This window comes from Neoarius graeffei, chromosome 8, assembly GCF_027579695.1.
Source record: "Neoarius graeffei isolate fNeoGra1 chromosome 8, fNeoGra1.pri, whole genome shotgun sequence".
NCBI lineage: Eukaryota > Metazoa > Chordata > Actinopteri > Siluriformes > Ariidae > Neoarius > Neoarius graeffei.
Genome location: NC_083576.1, coordinates 83108340 through 83133492, shown reverse-complemented (window position 1 = coordinate 83133492; position 25153 = coordinate 83108340). Strand labels below are relative to the sequence as shown.

Genomic DNA, 25153 nt, shown 5'->3' with positions numbered 1-25153 from the left:
TCAGTGCAAAACAAGCAATGCATGGTGAGTCACTCTATATGTGTGTGCACCTAATCAGTGAGCTTGGGCTTGATTGATCACTAATGAAGCCAACTGCTAACACATCAGGTCATTACAAATACATTCCATCCATCCATTTTGGCATATCACTACAGTGACATCAAAGTCTCGAGAGAACATCGAGTGGTTTCCCGTTGCCTTCTACTGGATTATTATAGAAGTTTTCTCCTCTCAATCATTCACACACACACACACACACACACCTATGGACAATTTAAAGCCACTAATTAGCCTAATCTGCATGTCTTTGAACTGTGGGGGAAACTAGAGCACCCAGAAAAAACCCACACAGACATGGGAAGAACATGCAAATGTAGCAAGGTTGATTCTTCCCACTTGCCTTTGGCAGCAAAATCCTTGAGCTGGATTTGGTATTGGGAGTTTCATTTGTTCTGTTAGAGCTCCCTCTATGTTGTGTCTATGTCCTGCATTTCTGCATCCTCTCCTCAGTCTGCATTTACCCTGACTGGGAGAGGTATGTATCCAGAGCAGTTGGATCATAATCTACACTTTAATAATCTATAACCTGAGTCTAAGTGCACATAACAGTGTCTTCATGTATTATATGATAAGTGCACATAACAGTGTCTTCATGTATTATATGATAAGTGCACAAGAATAGTGTTGCTCAGTGTTGGTCACTACATTTGTAAAGAGTATTTTGAGAGCTTATGATTGCTAGCTTTGCTAACCATGTGATTTTGTTGTTGTACATGTTAGCTAGTGTTATCTTCACATGAAAAGCTTACTTCAGCTTGTCTCTTTCTTGTGTTAGGCTGCCTTTGTGAAGATTCATGATCATCTTTTGCTCTTTGTTATAAATGTTAACAGGTATGTAGCCAACTCCCATTACCATGTTAAGTGAGTAGTTTGTTTATTGGAAAGTTATTTTTCTATTCAGTGTTACTGGATAGCACTGGTTAGCCAGATCAGTGACCATGCATTCACTAACCCAAGAAGGGAAATGTAGAATCAGAGCGGGTGGGTGGAGCACAGAAGCACGGCAGGCCAGAACTGAGTTCTCACGAACTTTTTATTTTGTATATACAGTGGTGCTTGAAAGTTTGTGAACCCTTTAGAATGTTCTATATTTCTGCATAAATATGACCTAAAACAACATCACATTTTCACACAAGTCCTAAAAGTAGATAAAGAGAACCCAGTTAAACAAATGAGACAAAAATATTATACTTGGTCATTTATTTATTGAGGAAAATGATCCAATATCACATATCTGTGAGTGGCAAAAGTATGTGAACCTCTAGGATTAGCAGTTAATTTAAAGGTGAAATTAGAGTCAGGTGTTTTCAATCAATGGGATGACAATCAGGTGTGAGTGGGCACCCTGTTTTATTTAAAGAACAGGGATCTATCAAAGTCTGATCTTCACAACACATGTTTGTGGAAGTGTATCATGGCACGAACAAAGATTTCTGAGGACATCAGAAAAAGTGTTTCTGATGCTCATCAGGCTGGAAAAGGTTACAAAACCATCTCTAAAGAGTTTGGACTCCACCAATCCACAGTCAGACAGATTGTGTACAAATGGAGGAAATTCAAGACCATTGTTACCCTCCCCAGGAGTGGTCGACCAATAAAGATCACTCCAACAGCAAGGTGTGTAATAGTCGGTGGGTCACAAAGAACCCCAGGCTAACTTCTAAGCAACTGAAGGCCTCTCTCACATTGGCTAATGTTATTGTTCATGAGTCCACCATCAGGAGAACACTGAACAACAATGGTGTGCATGGCAGGGTTGCAAGGAGAAAGCCATTGCTCTACAAAAAGAACGCTGCTGCACGTCTGCAGTTTGCTAAAGATCACGTGGACAAGCCAGAAGGCTATTGGAAAAATGTTTTGTGGATGGATGAGACCAAAGTAGAACTTTTTGGTTTAAATGAGAAGTGTTATGTTTGGAGAAAGGAAAACACTGCATTCCAGCATAAGAACCTTATCCCATCTGTGAAACATGGTGGTGGTAGTATCATGGTTTGGGCCTGTTTTGCTGCATCTGGGCCAGGACGGCTTGCCATCACTGATGGAACAATGAATTCTGAATTACACCAGCGAATTCTAAAGGAAAATGTCAGGACATCTGTCCATGAACTGAATCTCAAGAGAAGGTGGGTCATGCAGCAAGACAACGACCCTAAGCACACAAGTTGTTCTACCAAAGAATGGTTAAAGAAGAATAAAGTTAATGTTTTGGAATGGCCAAGTCAAAGTCCTGACCTTAATCCAATCAAAATGCTGTGGAAGGACCTGAAGCGAGCAGTTCATGTGAGGAAACCCACCAACATCCCAGAGTTGAAACTGTTCTGTACGGAGGAATGGGCTAAAATTCCCCCAAGCTGGTGTGCAGGACTGATCAACAGTTACCGGAAACGTTTAGTTGCAGTTATTGCTGCACAAGGGGGTCACACCACATACTGAAAGCAAAGGTTCACATACTTTTGCCACTCACAGATATGTGACATTGGATAATTTTCCTCAATAAATAAATGACCAAGTATAATATTTTTGTCTCATTTGTTTAACTGGGTTCTCTTTATCTACTTTTAGGACTTGTGTGAAAATCTGATGATGTTTTAGGTCATATTTAAGCAGAAATATTGAAAATTCTAAAGGGTTCACAAACTTTCAGGCACCACTGTACATATAGCTTTTCAGCTTACTCTCTCATACATACACACACATGCATTCAGGTCAGGAGAGAGCTCCCTTTCTCTGCTCTCTCTCTCCTTTTATGGGGCGCGGTCACTGGAGGAGACGCACAAACACAGGTTAATTCATGTCAGGTGCAGTGATACGACCACTTACCTTCCCTGACTCCGCCCTCCATTCACAGACCTACATTTGACCACGCCCCCTCTGCCACAGGAAAGATTCAGATTCATTTCATGTTGCATGATCTTGATGTAATATAAGCAATACAGGCCTAATGCGATATATTTATTTTCTATGATAATTCTTTTGTATTTTATTTTCTCATTATTGAAATACGGTTAAATGGTCAGTCTGCATTTACCCTGGCTGGGAGAGGCTGCCTTTGTGAAGATTCATGATCATCTTTTGCTCTTTGTTATAAATGTTAACAGAATAAACAGTTGGGTGTCAAAAGCATCATCGGTGTGTCATCAATCACAACACAACGAGTAAAGAACCGCTACACAAACTCCACACAGAAAGGCCCCCATCAACCACTGGGCTCGAACCCAGAACCTTCTAGCTGTGCTAAGGTTCTGGGTTCGAGCCCAGTGCTAACCACTTACACCACCATGCTGCCACAAATACATTAGGATGATATAACTGTATCGCAGTAACACATTATCATACACTTACTGATATGCATACATATAAATGTTAGCATTTACACTGGGAATAGGACACACACACACATATATATATATATATATATATATATATATATATATATATATATATACACAACCCCGATTCCAAAAAAGTTGGGACAAAGTACAATTTGTAAATAAAAACGGAATGCAATAATTTACAAATCTCAAAAACTGATATTGTATTCACAATAGAACATAGACAACATATCAAATGTCGAAAGTGAGACATTTTTAAATTTCATGCCAAATATTGGCTCATTTGAAATTTCATGACAGCAACACATCTCAAAAAAGTTGGGACAGGAGCAATAAAAGGCTGGAAAAGTTAAAGGTACAAAAAAGGAACAGCTGGAGGACCAAATTGCAACTCATTAGGTCAATTGGCAATAGGTCATTAACATGACTGGGTATAAAAAGAGCATCTTGGAGTGGCAGCGGCTCTCAGAAGTAAAGACGGAAGAGGATCACCAATCCCCCTAATTCTGCGCCGACAAATAGTGGAGCAATATCAGAAAGGAGTTTGACAGTGTAAAATTGCAAAGAGTTTGAACATATCATCATCTACAGTGCATAATATCATCAAAAGATTCAGAGAATCTGGAAGAATCTCTGTGCGTAAGGGTCAAGGCCGGAAAACCATACTGGGTGCCCGTGATCTTCGGGCCCTTAGACGGCACTGCATCACATACAGGCATGCTTCTGTATTGGAAATCACAAAATGGGCTCAGGAATATTTCCAGAGAACATTATCTGTGAACACAATTCACTGTGCCATCCGCCGTTGCCAGCTAAAACTCTATAGTTCAAAGAAGAAGCCATATCTAAACATGATCCAGAAGCGCAGACATCTTCTCTGTGCCAAGGCTCATTTAAAACGGACTGTGGCAAAGTGGAAAACTGTTCTGTGGTCAGACGAATCAAAATTTGAAGTTCTTTATGGAAATCAGGGATGCCGTGTCATTCGAACTAAAGAGGAGAAGGACGACCTGAGTTGTTATCAGTGCTCAGTTCAGAAGCCTGCATCTCTGATGGTATGGGGTTGCATTAGTGCGTGTGGCATGGGCAGCTTACACATCTGCAAAGACACCATCAATGCTGAAAGGTATATCCAGCTTCTAGAGCAACGCTCCCATCCAGACGACGTCTCTTTCAGGGAAGACCTTGCATTTTCCAACATGACAATGCCAAACCACATACTGCATCAATTACAGCATCATGGCTGCGTAGAAGAAGGGTCCAGGTACTGAACTGGCCAGCCTGCAGTCCAGATCTTTCACCCATAGAAAACATTTGGCGCGTCATAAAACGGAAGATACGACAAAAAAGACCTAAGACAGTTGAGCAACTAGAATCCTACATTAGACAAGAATGGGTTAACATTCCTATCCCTAAACTTGAGCAACTTGTCTCCTCAGTCCCCAGACGTTTACAGACCCTTGTAAAGAGAAAAGGGGATGTCTCACAGTGGTAAACATGGCCTTGTCCCAACTTTTTTGAGATGTGTTGTTGTCATGAAATTTAAAATCACCTAATTTTTCTCTTTAAATGATACATTTTCTCAGTTTAAACATTTGATATGTCATCTATGTTCTATTCTGAATAAAATATGGAATTTTGAAACTTACACATCATTGCATTCCGTTTTTATTTACAATTTGTACTTTGTCCCAACTTTTTTGGAATCGGGGTTGTATATAATGTGTGCAAAAACATTAGAACATTTTATATATTGATGATGTTGGCATGGAGATCTTTAACTTCCATCCACTTTTCTAGAGCAAAAAATGTCCAGGACATACTGGTAACATACAGACACGTGTCAAAACTCCATCTGCCAGGGCCATTTGGACAATGCCACAGGTTTCTTTCCTTGCTGAAATTATGCTGCATATTCTAACTGCTAAAAGGTCAACAATTTTACCAACAATAAAAATAATAATAATTTAAAAAAAACATGTAACATATGCAACTGCAATAATGTTGTCTAACGTATTGCATGTATCAAATGTGGTGCCTGTTCTGTTTGGAAAACAAGGAAACAACTTGGATAGAATTTTAATTCTAAATCTGTTGAGCTGATCCTAAATCAGTTGTTGCAAGATGTTTTGCAGATGGCAAACATTCTATTTTGGATTTGGCATTCTGTGGCATTATCATGCTTCCTAATCGTCGTGGTGGAAATATGGAATAAATGTTACCCCAATGCGAATGCAGATACATCTACTTTAAAACCATACACACTAGTGGCTTAAATGAAGAATTAGACATGACTTGTTTTCTGTGGCTCAATCTTATTGTATTTTAATACCAATGTGTCCCAGTTCCATTGAAAAAGCCAACATTTATATGCATGTACTGTATATCAGTACATGTATGGTAATGTGTTGGTGGTATGGAATTATATTATCCTAATGTATTTGTAATGACTTTATCTTTTGGGAATTAGTTCCATGGAGTTCCAATCAAGCCTGAGCTCAATTAGATGCATCTGTTTAGCAACACGTATGGTTACTCATAATGTACTGCTCCTTTTGCACTGATGAAAGTCCAAGGTGTACTGAAACATTTGTATTTTTGCAATTATTACGCTTTTACACAGATTTTTTTCACTCTTTGTTCAGCCCTGCAATGTAACAAATAGAAATATTTAAAATTCAGATTCTAGTCTGTTTTTTTTTGTTCTTCTCTGATTTTTCTTTATTCCAGTTTTTTTTTGTGTGTGTGTGTGTGAGAGAGAGAGAGAGAGAGAGAGAGAGAGAGTTGTTCCTTACTGCACTGTAATTTTCTCCCTGACGACAGCACCAGGGAAGACAAACAAAGGACAAGTTTTTTAAGGTAAAGTTCACCCCTTATGAATTATTGATCCTTACTGGAATAGTGCAGCTAATTTCTGACATGTACTGTATCAACATATCAGACAGTTACACTCACTCCAGCAAAACAGACGTGAAGGGTATTTCTAAAAGTTTGTGACAGTCACCATGATGCAAGGAAGTAGGTTGCTGTAATGCCATGCAATTATGCATTCACATTTAATTTTATAGCCTTTAGCAGATACCCTTATCCAGGTAAATATACAGAAGTGCTTTTTCATCTCAGAAAAAAAAAAAATCCTCATGAGAGTTCACTAGGCCAGGAATCCAATCAGTCTAAAACCTGTTGAGGAGATTAGTACAGTAGGACAGAAGACAAGGGATTTTGGAGTGGAATGGACAATCATCTTTCCTGCTGCATTTCAGCACTTGAATGTTCAGCTCTGAATGCAGTTTGTCATGATGCGTCTTACATTACCCACCATAGCCACTGTGCCTTCATGCCAAGTTGCCCAGGTTAATCATGTGAAATCAGTGGCTGCTCCGCAGACCTACAATTTTATTATTATTATTATTATTATTCATCAAGTGTACATTAGAGAACAGTGAAATTCTTCCTCTACATTCAACCCATCTGAGGATGTGAGCAAGTAGAGAGAGGGGAAGTGCTGGTCATTCACTCCCCCCACCACACACTTTTCCTGCTGATCCAGGGAATCAAACCAGTGACCTTTAAAGTGCATATCCTGGACCAATTTCGTTTTTTTCATATGAAAGTATGTCCCTTTACAAACTCATCCAGAAGGGTAATTTTGCACAAGGCCATCTGTGTACAGCAGAAAAAAATAAAATAACAAAACACGTCTGGAAAAATCCCAAGGGAGTCTGGAGCCAGATTCGTGACGTCACCTGCGGAAGCGCCAGCAGGCTGCGCAAGCTTTGCACGGTTTCAGTGCACTGCCTGTGTAGACCAAGCGCTCCCATTTCTCTCTCATTGTCCGGTCTTTTGGAAAACGATGAGTACTAATCCCATCAAGATTGGTGTTGCTACACCCTCCTATGATACATCTGTTAACCATTTTAATAATTACGTGATAACGTTGAAGAAATTTGCCGAAAACCACCAGGTGGTTTTCTCATAAACAAACCAGCACTGACGTAGGATTCAGAAGGAGGCGTCCCGCACGCGACGTCACGAAAATCAATGTTTCCCGGGAAATCCAAATGCCAAGTTTTTTCAGAGGCGGACTAATTCGCCTCAAATGGCTTGATTTCAACTGAATTTTTATGGTATTGCGCAAGGTAAAAAAAAATTGCACAAAATGCAAAATGTGACAGATATTTGACCAAAGTTTAATAGAAAATAGGAGAATTAAGGCCAATTTATGCTGACAACCCAGTCCTCGCGGATAGCGTCGCAGATGGCGTCTGCGTAGCCCCCCCCCTTCGCAGACGCTCTGCGCGCACCTCCCAAAAATTGTGACCACTGCAGAAGCCTCACAGACAGCGTCGCAAACAAGAGGGCTCTGATTGGCCCACTCTACATCTGCTGTACACACACTTCCGCTTCCCTACTTTCCCGGTTTGTTTTGTTTTCACGACCGCCATTTTTAAAAACACGAGCGAAGATGGAGCAGCACAAAGAGCGGTTGATCGAGGAAGTGAGGAAGTACGTACATCTATACGACTCCAGTTCTAGTCATTATAAGTAACCGGAGGATAAACACTCCACTAACCACACCCACCAACTACTCCTAGCAATTTCGCGACTTCGCGCCCCCTTGCATTGTGGCAGTGAATAACATCGCGCACGCCTATTACTCCCTGCTCAACGATAAATTACAACTGTCTGCGAAAAGCTATCTGCGAAAGCCTTGTCGCAAGAGCATGCAGAGGCCCTTACATTGATCTTGCTCCTGAATTTACCCATGATATGCACTTTAAGCCCCAAAGCTGCCTCTCTAACCTTGAGACGATGATTTACCCCAATCCCAAGCCAGCCATTTAGTCTTACCCACTTGTTTGCAGCCAAGGACTTGGTTAGATTGTGTATCAAAGTGGACTTACAGCTGTCCAACCTTAACTCATCTGTGTTGTATGTAGGGATATTCAGCCATTTTCTCTTTTGTGCACTATGGCTAATATGGACTTAAGTTATTGGTTTACTTCAGTGATTGACATGTACATCCCATCAGAAACAAGACAGGGCTAAATGTACATAACGCTCATAAAAAATAGACACATTAGACAGCACAGACAGCAAACAGTCCTTGACCCAGCAAAAAAAAAAAGGCATCTGAAATTTTTCCAAGATATTGTCACATAATTATATTTTTTGGACAAAGTTAGCTTATTCTTCTAGAATGTAAATTGCATCAAAAACCCAAATAACAAAGTTTTCCATTGAAATCTTCATAATAAATTAAAATACAGATAACCCATTACAGCTAAGGCACATGTTTAGGAGGCAGTTTAATTTCTTTTGAGTTATGGCTCAGAGATGCATTACAACAATATAATGGCTTACCATTTCAAAGTCTTTCAGAGGATTCTTGATGTTGAAATGAAAAAGGTTGCCAAATATGGGTAGGGGTCGCGGCCCGGGGGGGGGGGGGGGGGGGGGGGGTTCTTCGTCCTCTAGATCCTGAATAAGAAGACAAAGAGGCACATGCAAAATCCAGCAAGAACTAAGGAGCCCAACATGATGACAGTTGTACCGCTGCTCTACAACACTATGTTCATTTGGCTGTTAGACCAAGACAGTCGCTGACTCAAACTATGAATCCTGTCAATCATTTACACAATAGTGCATGGAAGTGTTAGCCTTGCCAAAGTCCCTGCTTGCACTCAGAGCACAATGTGTCTTGAACATTAAGTGACAATGGGCATACCTAACATCCTGTGTTCTGTCTCTCTCTCTCTCTCTCTCTGTCAAGTTACACATCAATCCTGAGATACCAGTGATGCTGGCCTCTCCTGTTCTTCGGACCTGCCTGATCCATCCTGATGGATCTTCTGGCTGAAGTCTCATCACATCGCTCCTGGAGAGGATGGCCCCATATGGACAGTCTAAAGATACACTTAGAAGATGACTCTGGACACTTACTGTACAGTTTTGGCTGAGGACTACAACTGGCATGAAAACTTTAGGACTGCAGTTGTCATGAATAGTTTTGCACTCATCTCCATTAATAAACAGCTGATATCTTCAACAAAATAGACTTCATGCTAAAACTATAATGAATTTCCTGGTTACACAATTGTACTTTGTGACAATATAGGGCACAGTTATAGAAGTTATTTGTAATCATGCTATCTGTTATCACACAAATGAGGATGGGTTCCCTTTTGAGTCTGGTTCCTCTCAAGGTTTCTTCCTCATGTTGTCTGAGAGAGTTTTTCCTTAGCACTGTCACCTCAGGCTTGCTCATCAGGGTGTTGTGTAAACTTATTAGGGATAAAATTAGTTCATATCTTTAAAGTCTTTATTTTTCTGTAAAACTGCTTTGCAACAATATCTGTTGTTAAAAGCATCATATAAATAAATTGACTTGACTTGAAATGAACCCTAGAGATTTTATCTGATTAAAACAGAGGGAATAACTGGCACCTGGCCATGTAACAGCTGAACAGCCAACTGTCCAATTACTTTTGTTTTCTTAAAAGGGGGGTGGGGGCACATATATAAAGTGCGGTGATTCCTACAATGTTCACCCAAAAAACAGGATCCAGACCAGGTGTTAGAAATTTTAATTTTTCAAAGAACCACTGCAGAGAAAACCAAGATACAAAATACAAGTTAGAAAGACAAGATTTAATTAGACCCAACAAACATTCAAATTCTTAGTAGACATAATATTCCTTTTGTCTTCCTGTTATCTTTTTATTTGATCATTCATTCATTTAATGTCATACAATATTATTTCATTTGCCACAAAGAATTTGTCAGCATACAGACATTTCCTGACTAATTCCATTCGGTTATAGTTGGTTGTCTCAGTCTGACTCCCATTCTGTATGGTTTGACTGTTGTTGTTAATCCAAATACAGGAGTGAAATCTGGTTCTCCTGCATCTTCAGGCCAAATGAACTGAAAGCGGCGCAGCAGGGAGACAACGATGAGAAAGATTTCCACACGAGCAAGACCTTCACCCAGACACACACGAGGCCCTACACACATAAACACATTAGCTTACCATGTTAACTCATAAGTGACTTGTACTCATCTCATCTCATTATCTCTAGCCGCTTATCCTGTTCTACAGGGTTGCAGGCAAGCTGGAGCCTATCCCAGCTGACTACGGGCGAAAGGTGGGGTACACCCTGGACAAGTCGCCAGGTCATCACAGGGCTGACACATAGACACAACCATTCACACTCACATTCACACCTACGGTCAATTTAGAGTCACCAGTTAACCTAACCTGCATGTCTTTGGACTGTGGGGGAAACCGGAGCACCCGGAGGAAACCCATGCGGACATGGGGAGAACATGCAAACTCCACACAGAAAGGCCCTCGCCGGCCACGGGGCTCGAACCCGGACCTTCTTGCTGTGAGGCGACAGCGCTAACCACTACACCGCCGTGACTTGTACTTTTTATGTTAAATAAGTGTTCTGTGAAGTCAAATCCAAAACTGATTTTGGAATCACTTGAATAAATGAGGTTTGGCTTATTTTTGTACAACTCCAATTCCATAAATTTGGGACACTGTGTTAAATGTAATTAAAAACAGAATATGATGATTTGCAAATCTTGGAAACCCTATATTTCATTGAAAATAGTACAAAGACAACATATCAAATGTTGAAACTGAGGAATTTTATTGTTTTTGAAAAATATGTGCTCATTTTGAATTTGATGTCAGCAAGAAGTTTAAAAAAAGTTGGGACAGGAGCAACAAAAGACTGAAAAAGTTGTGTAATGCTAAAAAAAAACAAAACTAAACAAAATTTTGTTAATTGGCAACAGGTCAGTAACATGACTGGATATAAAAAGAGCATCCCAGAAAGGCGGAGTCTCTCAGAAGTAAAGATGGGGAGGGGTTCACCACTCTGTGAAAGACTGTGTGGGCAAACAGTGCAAAAAGTTAAGAATAACGTTCCTCAATATAAAATTGCAAAGAATTTGGGGATCACATTATTTGTTGTACATAATATCATTAAAAGATTCAGAGAATCTGGAGAAATCTCTGTATGCAAGAGACAAGGCTGAAAACTGACTGTAGCGGTTCTCACAGGAGGGCGGAGCACAGAAGACGGCAGGACAGAGTTAAGGTTGGTAAAGCGTTTGTTTATTGTTACACTTTTCAGTGAACATCTATCATGTAATCACAGACACACACATAATCGGCATCTGGTTCAGGGAAGAGCTCCTTCTGCTCTCGCTCTCCCTCCTAAAGTAGGGCGCGGTCACTAGGAAGACACACAAACACAGGTTAATTGACATCAGGTGTAGTGATTCTGCCATTTACCTTCCCTGACTCCGCCCTCCTGTCACAGACCGGCGCTTGACCACGCCCCCGCTGCAACATACCCCCACCGCCCGACTCAGCCGACTCCCCCCCCCCTTGACGGGAGAGGAAGTCCGCTACGACCATCTGCGCCCCCGGCCTTTGGATCACCTTGAAATTAAAGGGTTGGAGTGCCAGGTACCAACGGGTGATCCACGCGTTGGCATCCTTCATGCGGTGGAGCCACTGGAGGGGCGCATGGTCCGAACAGAGGGTGAAAGGGCGTCCCAGCAGGTAGTAACGGAGGGCGAGGACCGCCCACTTGATTGCTAAGCACTCTTTTTCAATCGTGCTGTAGTGCCCTTCACGCACCGACAGCTTCCTACTGATGTACAGGACTGGGCGGTCCTCCCCTTTCACCTGCTGGGACAAAACAGCCCCCAGCCCTCTGTCCGATGCATCCGTCTGTAACATAAAGGGGAGAGAGAAGTCAGGGGAGTGTAAAAGTGGCCCCCCACACAGTGCAGCCTTTACCTCAGAAAAAGCCCGCTGGCATTGCTCCGTCCACTGGACCGGATCTGGTGCCCCCTTTTTAGTCAGATCAGTCAGCGGGCTGGTGACGTCCGAATAATTAGGTATAAACCTACGATAATAGCCAGCCAGCCCCAGGAACTGTCTCACCCCCTTTTTGGTCTTGGGCCTTGGGCAGGCCGCAATTGCTGCTGTCTTATTAATTTGGGGACGCACCTGCCCGTTGCCCAAATGGAAGCCCAGATACCATACTTCCACCCGCCCAATGGCACACTTCTTCGGGTTGGCTGTGAGACCCGCTCGCCTCAGTGACCTAAGGACGGCCCTCAGGTGTTCGAGGTGCCTTGGCCAGTCATTACTATAGACAATAATGTCGTCGAGGTAGGCGGCCGCATAGGTGGCGTGGGGGCGGAGGACCCTGTCCATCAGCCACTGAAACGTAGCGGGCACCCCAAACAGCCCAAAAGGAAGTGTGACAAATTATTGTAAGCTGAACGGTGTGGAAAAGGCCGTTTTTTCTCGGGATAGTGGAGTCAAGGGAATCTGCCAATATCCCTTTGTTAAATCCAGTGTCGAATAGAAGCGAGCTGTGCCTAGTCGATCGAGCAACTCATCAATACGAGGCATTGGGTACGCATCGAATTTAGACACCGCGTTGACTTTTCTATAGTCCACACAGAACCGGACCGACCCGTCGGCCTTGGGTACCAAGACCACTGGGCTACTCCAGTCACTGTGGGACTCCTCGATGATGCCCATTTCAAGCATGGCCTCAAGTTCTTCCCAAACTACTTTTTTCTTGTGTTCGGGTAGCCTGTAAGGGCGGCTACGCACTACCACCCCCGGGGGCGTCTCAATGTGGTGCTCTATGAGGTTGGTGCGGCCGGGCAGGGGCGAGAACATGTCCGAAAACTCGGTCTGCAACTGGGCAACCTCCGCGAGTTGGGTCAGGGAGAGGTGGTCTTCACAGGGGACCGGAGAGGTATGCGATGCCAGTGCCCTCTTTTGAACCTCCGGACCCAGCTCCGCCTTCTCCGGAACCACCGACACCAACGCTACAGGGACCTCCTCGTTGCAGAGTTTGAGTAGATTGAGGTGGTAAATCTGTAGCGCCCCACCCCTGTCCGTTCACCTCACCTCGTAGTCGACGTCCCCGACTCGCCATGTGACCTCAAAGGGTCCTTGCCACTTGGCGATCAATTTGGAGCTCGATGTGGGCAACAGTACGAGTACTTTATCTCCCGGTGCGAACTCCCTAAGGCGCATACCCTTGTCGTACAGGCGGGTTTGCCGTTATTGGGCCTGCTGCAAATTCTCCTGGGTTAGGTGTGTGAGTGTGTGGAGTTTTGCGCGCAGGTCAATAACGTATTGAATTTCATTTTTACTTGGTGAAGGTCCCTCCTCCCAGTTTTCTCGCAGCACATCTAGAATGCCGCGTGGCTTATGCCCATATAATAATTCAAACGGGGAGAACCCCGTGGAGGCTTGGGGGACCTCTCGCACTGCAAATAACAAGGGTTCGAGCCATTTATCCCAGTTACATGCATCCTCACTGACGAATTTTTAAATTATATTCTTGAGGGTGCGATTGAACCATTCAACTAAACCGTCCGTTTGTGGGTGATACATGCTGGTGCGGATCGGCTTAATACCTAATAGCCCATACAGTTCGTTCAGTGTTCGTGACATAAACGTGGTGCCTTGATCAGTCAGAATCTCTTTCGGGATTCCAACTTGGGAGATGACACGGAAGAGCGCCTCCGCAATACTGCGTGCTGAGATATTGCGGAGAGGCACTGCTTGCGGGTATCACGTTGCATAGTCCACCAGAACTAATATAAAGCGGTACCCTCGTGTTGAGCAATCTAATGGCCCGACGAGATCCATCCCAATTCTTTCAAACGGGGTCTCGATTAATGGTAGAGGGCGCAAAGGCGCTTTTGGAATGGCCGCTGGATTTACTAACTGGCATTCGAGGCATGCCGTACACCACCTATGGACATCGCCATGAATCCCCGGCCAATAAAATCAGGCCATTATTCGGGCTAGTGTCTTATCCTGCCCCAAGTGTCCAGCCATGGAATTAAAGTGAGCTGCCTGGAATACCAATTCCTGGCGGCTTTTTGGAATCAAAAGCTGCGTGACTTGCTCTTTAGTCTGAGTGTCCTGTGTCACTCGGTATAATCTATCCTTCATAATAGAAAAATAGGGGAAGGACAGGGTAGCGTTCGGCAGAAGCGTTTGACCATCGATTACTTTCACTTGGTCAAACGCATGCCGCAGAGTCTTGTCTCGCGACTGCTCTAACGGGAAATCTGCCAGGGATTCCCCGAGAGAGGGAGGAGGAGCCTGTGGCTCCTCGCTCTGACATGGAGATGACGTAGACGGCTCTGTGACAGCAGCTCCTGCCAAGGCAAGGCAAGGCAAGTTTATTTATATAGCACATTTCATACACAATGGCAGTTCAATGTGCTTTACAGAAGTAAAAACAAAAACAGTAAACAATAGAGAAATAAAATTACATAAAATAATTTTATCTTTATTCTAAAATAATTAATTAAAAGAATTAAAAGAATTAAAAGAAAATAATAAGAATTAAACAATAGTAGAAATAAAATATTAAAATGCCAAAAAGAAAAAGGAGAAAAAGAAAGAGAAAGGGAAAAAAAACTAGCAGAATAAAATAGAATAAAGTTAAAGTAAATTTAAAACATGCAGAGAAAGTAAAGATTATAAAAAATATAAAAATATTAATTATTTAACAGAAAGCATCTGAAAACAGCTTGGTCTTTAACCTAGATTTGAAGCTGCCAACAGCAGGAGCATTTTTAATGTCCTCTGGCAGTTGGTTCCATAGCTGTACTGCATAGTAGCTAAAAGCTGCTTCACCACACTTTGTTTTAACAACTGGTTTTAATAGTAAATTTTTCTGTTGCGATCTGGTAGATCTGATTGGGTTAGGCCGCTGCAACATATCAGAGAGGTAACTGGGCCCTGTACCATTTAGAGATTTGTACACCAGCAGCAATGCTTTAAAGTCAATTCTGTAGCTTACTGGAAGCCAGTGAAGGGACCTTAGAATTGGAGTAATGTGCTCTGTTCTTTTTGTTTGTGTGAGAACCCTAGCCGCTGCATTTTGAACCAGCTGAAGTCGTTTGATGGTCTTTTTTGGCAGGCCTGTGAAAAGGCCATTGCAGTAATCAACCCTACTAGAGATGAAGGCATGTATTAGTTTTTCCAGATCATGTTTTGACATAAGTCCTCTTAGTTTGGAAATGTTTTTTAGGTGATAAAATGCCGTTTTAGTGATTGCTTTCATGTGACTGTCAAAGTTTAGCTCGCTGTCAATGAAAACACCAAGATTTTTAACCATTTCTTTAGTTTTAATCCCTTTTGTGTCAAGAATAGTGGTAATCCTGAGTCTTTCATCTTTTTTTCCAAATAGAATTACTTCTGTTTTATCTGTGTTCAGCTGAAGAAAATTTTGTGACATCCAGCTATTGAGTTGATCAATACACTGGTAGAGACATTCAAGGGGGGCATAATCATTTGGTGATAGAGCAAAATAAATTTGGGTATCATCTGCATAGCAGTGATACAAAATTGAATTTTTATTGATAATTTGCCCAAGTGGGAGCATATAAAGGTTGAAAAGTAATGGTCCAAGAATCGACCCCTGGGGGACACCACAGGTCAAGGGCATTGACGTTGAGGAACAATTTCCCAGGGTAACAAAGAAGCTTCTATCTTTTAAGTATGATTTTAACCAATTGATAACTTTACCAGTCAATCCAACCCAGTGTTCAAGTCGATATAGCAGTATGTTGTGATCAACAGTATCAAAAGCTGCACTGAGGTCCAGTAATACCAGGACCGATGTTTTGCCTGCATCAGTATTAAGACGTATGTCATTTATAACTTTAATCAGCGCTGTTTCAGTGGTATGATTGGCACGAAATCCTGACTGAAAATTATCAAAACGGCTGTTTGATATCAAGAAGGCAGTTAATTGATTGAAGACAATTTTTTCCAGGATTTTCCCGATAAATGGTAGATTTGATATTGGCCTGTAATTATTTAACACTGAAGGATCCAGATTATTTTTTTAAGAAGGGGCTTTACAACAGCTTTTTTTAGGGACACAGGAACAACACCAGTCTCCAAGGATGTATTTATAATTTGAAGCACATCTGTAATTATAAGATGAAGAACAGACTTAAAAAGTTGGTGGGCAGAATGTCCAGTTCAGATGTTGAGGAACTGAGATTTTGTACAGTTTTTTCAAGAGTCTCATAATCAATTAAACAAAATTCTGACATTGTGTTAAAGTTATCTATCTGTGTCATTGGTGATTGCAGTTTTTCAATTTTTTGCAACTGAGATATATTATGAGAAATATTCTGCCGTATTTTATCAATTTTACCTTTGAAGAAGGATGCAAACTCATTGCATTTATTAACTGAGAGAAGTTCAGGTGCTAATTGTGGTGGGGGATTAGTTAGCTTCTCTACTGTTGAAAATAGCACACGGGCATTGTTCATATTCCTGCTGATGATATTGGAGAAGAAAGACTGTCTTGCTTTACGAATTTCATAATTATAATTACAAAGCATCTCTTTATGGATTTGATAATGGATGTGAAGTTTAGATTTGCGCCATTTTCTTTCAGTCTTTCTACATTCTCTCTTTAGCAGTTTAACAGCCGGGTACTGCTTCCATGGTGCTTTCTGCTTATCATTGACTCTTTTTATTTTGAATGGAGCAATATCATCCATAATTTGGGTCATATTTAAATTAAAAAATTCCAGTAAATCATCTACAGAGTCTGACATTTTGGTTGAGTTCTGAGAGAGAGCTTGCTTAAAAAGAGCACGTGTTGTCGTTTATGACTCTCCTGCCTATAGTCGTTGAGCTATTCTGAATGTGAGGAGACATAGAAACTTCAAAGAAAACACAGAAATGATCAGATAAGGCCAGGTCAACAACAGTATAAGAAACAGTAAGACCCTTTGTGATGACGAGGTCAAGAGTATGACCACGAGAGTGGGTCGGTCCCTGTACATGTTGTACTAGGTTAAAGTGATCAATAATTGCAAATAGTTCTTTGGCATAAATGTTATCAGTATTATCTACATGCAAGTTAAAATCCCCAGATATAATAAGACAATCAAACTCTAAGCAAATGACTGATAACAATTCACCAAACTCTTCAAGAAAGACTTTGGCTGAATGTCTCGGAGGCCTGTAAATAGTTAATAATAATATGTTAGGAGAGCATGTAACAAGTGCACATAAGTGTTCAAAGGACATAAAATCACCAAGTGAGGATTGTTTACATTGAAAAGAGACTTTGAATATATTTGCGATCCCTCCACCTTTCCCTTGTCGGGTAACATTCAAAAAATTAAAATTTGGGGGAGCTGCTTCGATAAGGGTGGTAGCACTATTTGCTTGATCCAGCCAGGTTTCAGTTAGAAGCAAAAAATCAAGATTGTGTTTACAAATAAGATCATTAATTAAAAATGACTTGTTTAAAAGTGATCTAATGTTCAGAAGGGCTAGTTTTACAGTAATATTTGGTTGTGCACTCTGATGCTGTTTTAAAACAGGAAGGAGATTAGATTGGTTCACCCCCAGGGTTAAATGTGCTCTATGTTTTCTGTTTCTTAAAAGCAACACCGGGACCTCCCCCTGCTGAACTATGGCAGGACCCACTCTTCACTAAATGACTCATCAACTCCCCGAATCCCGGCCAATCAGTCCCCAAAATTATTGAGTGGGTGAGGCGAGGATTAACCGCCGCCTTTACTATAAATTTTTCCCCTTGGAAAAAAATGTGGACTGACACCAAAGGGTAGCTGTGAAGATCCCCGTGCACACACAACACCTTCACCCCCTGTGCTCCCCCCAATGCCTCGTCTTACACCAGGCTTTGGTGAATTGAGGTCTGATTACAACCAGAATCCACCAACACCTGATATGTATCCCCTTGAATACTCACCAGTATGCGATACGCTCCGGCCCGATCGAGGGCGGCTCCTGGCGCATCGAGGATCCAAACCACCGTGCCCACCTCCATTACCATGCACTGCTGTTGGAGGTGACCCGGCTCCCTGCAGCACCAGCAAACTGGCCCGGGCTTCCTCTCCGCACTGGTGTTCTGGGGCTCACTCACCTGAGGGGGGGGAGAGACAGACACAGAAGGGAGAAACAGGAGGGCACCGTGGGTGCAGCGGGCCGGCAGGGGTGGCGCCGGCCCCCACTTCCATGGTAGGGGAATGGGGCGAGGACGAGACACAGGAGGAGGGGGAGAGAGAAGAGGAGAGGAGAGAAGAGGCTGTCTGTTGTCCTGCCGCCGGGACAGCTGCCAAATGGTCCTCCGCCAGCTCGATTGCCTGATCCAGCGACGCCGGACGGTGGCACTGGACCCACTCCACGGTTCCTGCTGGCAAGCATGCGATGAATTGTTCCAGTACCACCTGGTCGATGATCCCCTCGGCGTCGCGGTTGTTGGCCCTCAACCACCGCCAGCAGGCGTCCCGGAGTTGCTGGCCAAATGCGAACGGCCGGCCGACTTCCTCCAAGAGGAAAGCGTGGAAGCGCTGACGCTGCTGCTCGGGGGTACGCCCCACACTCTGGAGGACGGCCCGGCGAAGGTCTGCATAGGCCAGCCGGTGGTCGGCGGGGAGCTGTAGCGTGGCCAGCTGTGCCTCTCCCGTTAGCAGGGGGAGGAGGCACGCTGCGCACTGTTCCATCGGCCACCCCGAGGTCTCCGCGACTTGCTCAAAGAGCGTGATGAATGCCTCGGGGTCGTCTGGTGGGCCCATCTTTGTTAGGGTGAGGGGGGACGGGCCTGCGGTGGGAGCGTTGGTGGATCCCGCCGACGCGAGGAGGGGCCGGAATGCCTGATGATCTTCTTGCTGGGTCAACACCAGGGCTTTGAACCGCTATTCCTGCTCCTTTCGGAGGGCAACTAGCGCCTGGTGCTGGCTTTGCTGGGCCATGGCGAGAGCGTGGACCAGGTCGACGAACGGGGAGGACTCCATGGGGCTGTTGTCTTCTGCGCTCCAGATAATTTCCCAGGTTTCAGCACCACTGTAGCAGTTCTCACAGGAGGGCGGAGCACAGAAGACGGCAGGACAGAGTTCAGGTTGGTAAAGCGTTTGTTTATTGTTACACTTTTCAGTGAACATCTATCATGTAATCACAGACACACACAATCGGCGTCTGGTTCGGGGAAGAGCTCAGGAACACTTCAGAAAACCATCGTCTGTGAAAACAGTTCATTACTGCATCCAGAAATGCAAGTTAAAACCAGATATAAACAATATCCAGAAACACCGCCACCTTCTTTGGGACCAAGCTTTTTTTACGATGGACTGAGGTGAAGTGGAAAACTGTCCCAAGGTCTGATGAATCAAAAGTAGAAATTCTTTTTGGAAATCACGGATACCACATCCTCCAGGCTAAAGAGGAGAGGGACCATCCGGCTTGTTATCAGTGCACAGTTCAAAAGCAAGCATCTGTGATGATATGACAGGGCATTAGTGCATATGACATGGGTAGTTCGGACATCTGGGAAGGCATCATTAATGCTACAGATGCACTTTTCAGAGCAATATGCTGCCATCCAGATTAAATCTTTTTTTCAGGAAAAGCCTTCCTTCTTTCAGCAAGATAATGCCAAACCGTTTTCTGCACATATTAAAACTGCATGGCTCCACAGTAAAAGAGTCCAGGTGCTAAACTGGCCTGCCTGCAGTCCAGACCTGTCTCCCATTTAAAACATTTGGTGCATTATGAAGCACAAAATATGACAAAGGAGACCCCAAACTTTTGAGCAGTTGAAATTGTATATCAAGTAACAGTGGGACAACATTTCTCTTTCAAAACTACAACAATTGGTCTCCTCAGTTCCCAAATGTTTACGGAGTGTTGGTAAAGTAGGGGTGATGCAACCCAATAGTAAACATGCCCCTGAACCAGCTTTCTAAAACGTGTTGTTGACATCAAATTCAAAATTACCAGATATTTTTTTAAAAAGGAAAAAAAATTCTCAGTTTCAACATTTGATGTGTTGTCTTTGGACTATTTTCTATTAAATATAGGGTTTCCTTGATTTGCAAATCATCATATTCTATTTTTATTTACGTTTTACACAGTGTCCCAAATTTATGGAATTGGGGTTGTAGTATTCTTTACACCATCCTGAGCTCTCACCAGCAGAAAAGGGTATGAAGGCCTCTGGCTTCTCAAACTGTCCTTGCTCATTGAGGAAGTTTGATGGGTTGAACTCATGAGGAAACTTCCACTGGCCTTCCTCATTCAGCACTGAGGAGAGGTTGGGGATGATAATTGTTCCCTGAAAAAGAGTGAAAGAAAAGGTTTAACATGAGTCAAAGAAGGTAAATTAAACCATTGTTTGAAACTGCCAATTTGAAATTTTCACCTTTGGGATGTTGTAGCCCATCAGTTCAGTATCTTTTGAAGTAGAATGGAACACACTCAGAGGGACAGTGTCGGCAATGCGCTGAGACTCATGGATCACAGCCTGTGTGTATGGCATGTTGTGTCTGTCCTCAAAAGACACATGAGTTTTTCCTTGTAGAACCTCTTCAATCTCCTGCTGACATCTCTCTAGAAACAATGTTTGGCTCAAATCAAATCTATGAACCAAACATTTTAGGGTTTATGCAATAAGTAGACATCACTGCAGTGAAGTGAAGTTCAAACCCTGAACGTCTGGGAAAACCGTGAGGTAGAGGAAAGTAGTAAGGAGGGTGTTGGATGTGGTATCGGTCGCAGCTGTATGCAAGACTATAATAAACATTATTAGTTCTGCTTCATCAAAGGAGGATCCACTGCCCCTCTGTTAAAAACAAGACATCCAGTTATTCCAGAATTCAGCATCCACAGTCCTTAACTTGGTTTGATTTCATTCACATTACATATACTGCCCAACCAAAAAAAAAAAGTAGCTGTTTGGATTTAAATAAGGAAATTTTTAAGAGCCTTTGGATAATTACTGCAGTCATTAATATGTTTCAGATGGCAGCAATTTTTTTAAACCTAACTGATGCAGTGAGTAGCTTTTCATTTCTTAAGCAACTGTGTCAGAAGACAAATCCTGTGGTTGTGGAAAATATGTTACTGTGTTTCAGAAGGGTCTAACTATTGTCCTGCATGAAGCAAAAAAAACAAATAAGGAGATTACTGAAATTACTGGAATTTGGTTAAGAACAATCTAATGCATAAAGCTTGGACTCTGGAGCAATGGATAAAGGTCATGTGGTCTAATGAGTCCAGATTTACTTGATTCCAGATTGATGACTGCGTCAGAGTAAGAAGAGAAGCAGATAAAGTGATGCATCCATCATGCCTACTGGCCACTGTGCATGCCTTTGGAGGAAGTGTTATGATTTGGGGTTGTTTCAATTGGTCAGATCAAGGCTCACCAACATTATGAGGCAATAATCTACTCGAGCGTACTGCATGACCAAATTTTCCCATCAATGGATTTTTCTTCCCTAATGGCACGGGTAATATTCCAGGAGGATAATGACAGGATTCATCAAGCTCAAATTATGAAAGAGTGGTTCAGGGAGCATGAGACATCATTTTCACACATGAATTCTGATTCTGAATTGGCCACAGCATAGTCCTGATCTTAATCCCATTGAAAGTCTTTGGGATATGCTGGAGAAGACTTTAGAGACCGGTTTATCTCTCTCATCATTGGTATGAAAAACAATGAAATGCTGGACAGAAATAAATGTTGTGATGTTTCATAAGTTGTCGAAAAATGCCACCGTGAATGTGTACCATAATCAAAGCTAAAGGTATGCTCAAAGGTAAATGCAGCTCTCTTTTTTTTTTTGGTCAGGCAGTGTAGACTCCCAGTAAAATATTGATCACATTGATTACTTGTGCAAAAGACTCATGCATCAGAACTGCTATTGTCATAATAAAGAGTATCCTGTGCTCATCCCAGGACTCTTATTCACAATATATTCATATTTGCCATTGTTTCAACACTCTTAGGATTTGCTGCCTTTAGAGTATACAGTTATACGTGAGTAATGATTTATAATCCAAGTATCTGATGCCACCCAAAAAGGGTACATTCTTTTTGAGTCAATTTCTTGTTTCCTTGCCACCATCACCGCTGGCTTAGTCATTACGGATCGAAGTCTACATCGAGATATCTGTAAAGATGCTTTTTGACAATGGCAATGATTAAAAGCCCTATACAGCTAACATTTAATTGAATTGCGCATGGAATGTTGGACATTCCATGAAATACCAGCTCAATCTTTATACCTACACAAACACCTACCATATCTAGCTCATCCAAATAGCAGTCGAGAAGGTCTCTTGGCTTTCCTGGGACTCTTGTTTTCTTGTGCTCGTCAATCAAGGTCAGTGTCATTTTTTTCAGTGAGTAAATGTTTTTAAAAGCTTTCTTAAATGGAAGAGGCAGGGATCTCACCACTGGAAATGCATCATAGAGCTACAAGAATACAAGAGGTTGTGTTCTTTATATTGTTTATAATAAAATAATTGGGACATTAATTCTTTCAGCTATTTTTTAAAATCATTACTTAGGATTAGCAAAAGTCTAAATGCAATCAGTGACCCAGTGATATAATGTCTCACCAATGACCAAGGTCCATTAACAATCTTGTTATTTTCAGTAAACAGCTCAACGTATTGTTTAAGGGTTTCATCACCATATTCATAGCGAATACCAAACAAAATTCGACAGATGATATTTGATGATACAGCAAGGAATAAAGTCTGAGGACTCAAGTTGCTTCCTACAAAGAGAGAATCATTGGTCATCAACATTTAAAATGGGGCATGAAACCTTATATCGGACAGCTGTCATCAACAGGAATGTTATGTTATATGATACCAGAATGTTTTTCCAATTTTGCAGCGAGGTGTTCAATTTCCTCCAGAATCCTGTTCACCATAGACTGTTTCCCCAAGCCAAAGTTCCTCAAGGTCATGAGTGCAAAACGACGATGCTCCTTCCATGCAGGACCATAATCAGCCATTACAACTCCTGTTATATTTCACTCAAGTCAGTAATTCTATTTCAGAGTCAGTACATGGCAATACTCAGGCTAGTGTTGCTTTATTTGAATGTAAAATAAATGTAAAAGGAACAGAATTTCAAAAGCAGTGGATGATCAGATCATTTTTACATTTATTTTTTTTGGGGGGGGCAACAGATGCACCCTATTTAGGATGTGATTATGTGTAATCTCACCTTTTCCTCTTCCAGTCATATGGGTAAATAGCACATTTTGTGGCCGTCCTGAAAAGTCTGCAGATTTGGTCACGAGAGCTTCTTTTATAGTCTTCAAACCATGAAGAACAACAGCTGGTTTTCTCCCAAGATACAGGCTGTAAATGTCTCCATAGCGCTCAGCAAACTAAAGATGAACGGAAAGCATTCATATTTTAGAGCCATTAAACCATATTCAACTATTTTTCAACTTATACCTAACTTAGAACAATGAAACTCTTCTAAATCCACATTTAAAACATGTTTATTTTTATATTTGTCCTTGACTTGGTCTTGGCAGTTGACATGATAATGATGATGATGATGATGATGATGATGATTTATTAGTCAAAGTCTACTTCATTGTCAATACTGCAATATGTACAGAACATGCAGAAGATTGAAATTGCGTTACTCTCAAACCCATGGTGCAGCAATAAACATTAAATAAACACTAAGCGTAAAATATATGACTAATACATACTAATTGTAAAGATATAAAATATAAAGGTCCCTGATATTGACATCAGATATTGACATTATTATTATTATTATTATTATTATTATTATTATACAGGTAATGTAGTATACTGGTAAAACTGACACTAAAGGACTGGAAGTTGAAGCTCTGTGTGTATATCTCTACTGCATGCAACCTCAATAAAAGGCCATGAATTGTGTTTGAGACAGAATGAACCCAAGACATTTCATGTTTGGTCTGATCAACTTCATTTCATTTGTCAATATACATCCATTCCTGCATTTCAGTCCCATCATACATCCCCAAAAAAGATGGGACAAGCAATTTAGGGCTTGTAAAGTGGTAAAACAAGTAAATCATGATGTGATTTGAAACAGGTAACTGTAATCATGGTTTGGTACAAAAGTAGTATCCAGGAAAGGCGAAGTCTTTGAGGAGAATCTCCAAGGTCCAAGGAACTCCATATGGATTTGCTTCCAAATGTGTGAGAAAATGATTGAAATGTTTAAAAACAATGTTCTGCAAAGAAAAATAGAAAGGGATTTGAATATTTCACCCTCTACAGTACGCAATATCATTCAACAATTCAAGGAAGGAATTTTGGTGCATAACAGGCAAGGGTGCAAACGTAACTTGAACACCTGGGACCTCCAATCTCTCAGATGGCACTGCACCAAGAACCATCATTGCTCTGTAGCTGATGTAGCCACATGGGCTCAGGATTTCTTTGGCAAATCTTTGTTAAGCACTACATTATGGAGTGCAGTGAGTCACTGCTGCAGCAGGCAAACACTTTATTTAAGAGCACTTTATTTTCCACTACTCTTGGGTCCAGTGGCTACTGGACCCAAGAGTAGTGGAAAATAAAGTGCTCTTTTATTTTTATAAATTGGGAAAGTGGGGGAAAGGGAGAGTGCAAGAAGGCAGTGAAGTCTTTGATGATGGCAACAACCCAATTTGAGAGCCCAATGGAGTGGGTAAAGAAGCCACCCAGGCATTGGGTCAAAGGTGGGCCATGCAGTGATCAGTTCCTGATCATTTATTCCTTATTCCTTCCTGATTTTCTGCCTGTTTTTGCCTGTTAAACCTAACTTTAGAACTTTACCTCTGCATTTGGGTTTACTTCAGTAGCCCTATGGTTAACCCACTGGGTTTGTAATCCAGCC

At 42.0% G+C, this 25153-nt stretch overlaps 1 protein-coding gene across 1 annotated transcript in view; it reads right to left on the bottom strand.

Annotated features, from left to right (window-relative positions):
* Positions 1-10196: 10196 nt before the first annotated feature.
* The window catches only part of LOC132889946 (cytochrome P450 2D3-like), a 29793-nt gene continuing 14836 nt past the window's right edge, over positions 10197-25153 (bottom strand). Inside the window, exons 2-9 of the mRNA XM_060926754.1 lie at positions 23489-23654; positions 23129-23281; positions 22870-23030; positions 22550-22723; positions 20947-21082; positions 20663-20850; positions 20434-20575; positions 10197-10399 (exon numbers count right to left, since the gene is read on the bottom strand). Of these exons, the coding sequence (XP_060782737.1) occupies positions 10197-10399; positions 20434-20575; positions 20663-20850; positions 20947-21082; positions 22550-22723; positions 22870-23030; positions 23129-23281; positions 23489-23654 (1323 nt within the window). The remainder of the gene's footprint in view (positions 10400-20433; positions 20576-20662; positions 20851-20946; positions 21083-22549; positions 22724-22869; positions 23031-23128; positions 23282-23488; positions 23655-25153) is intronic.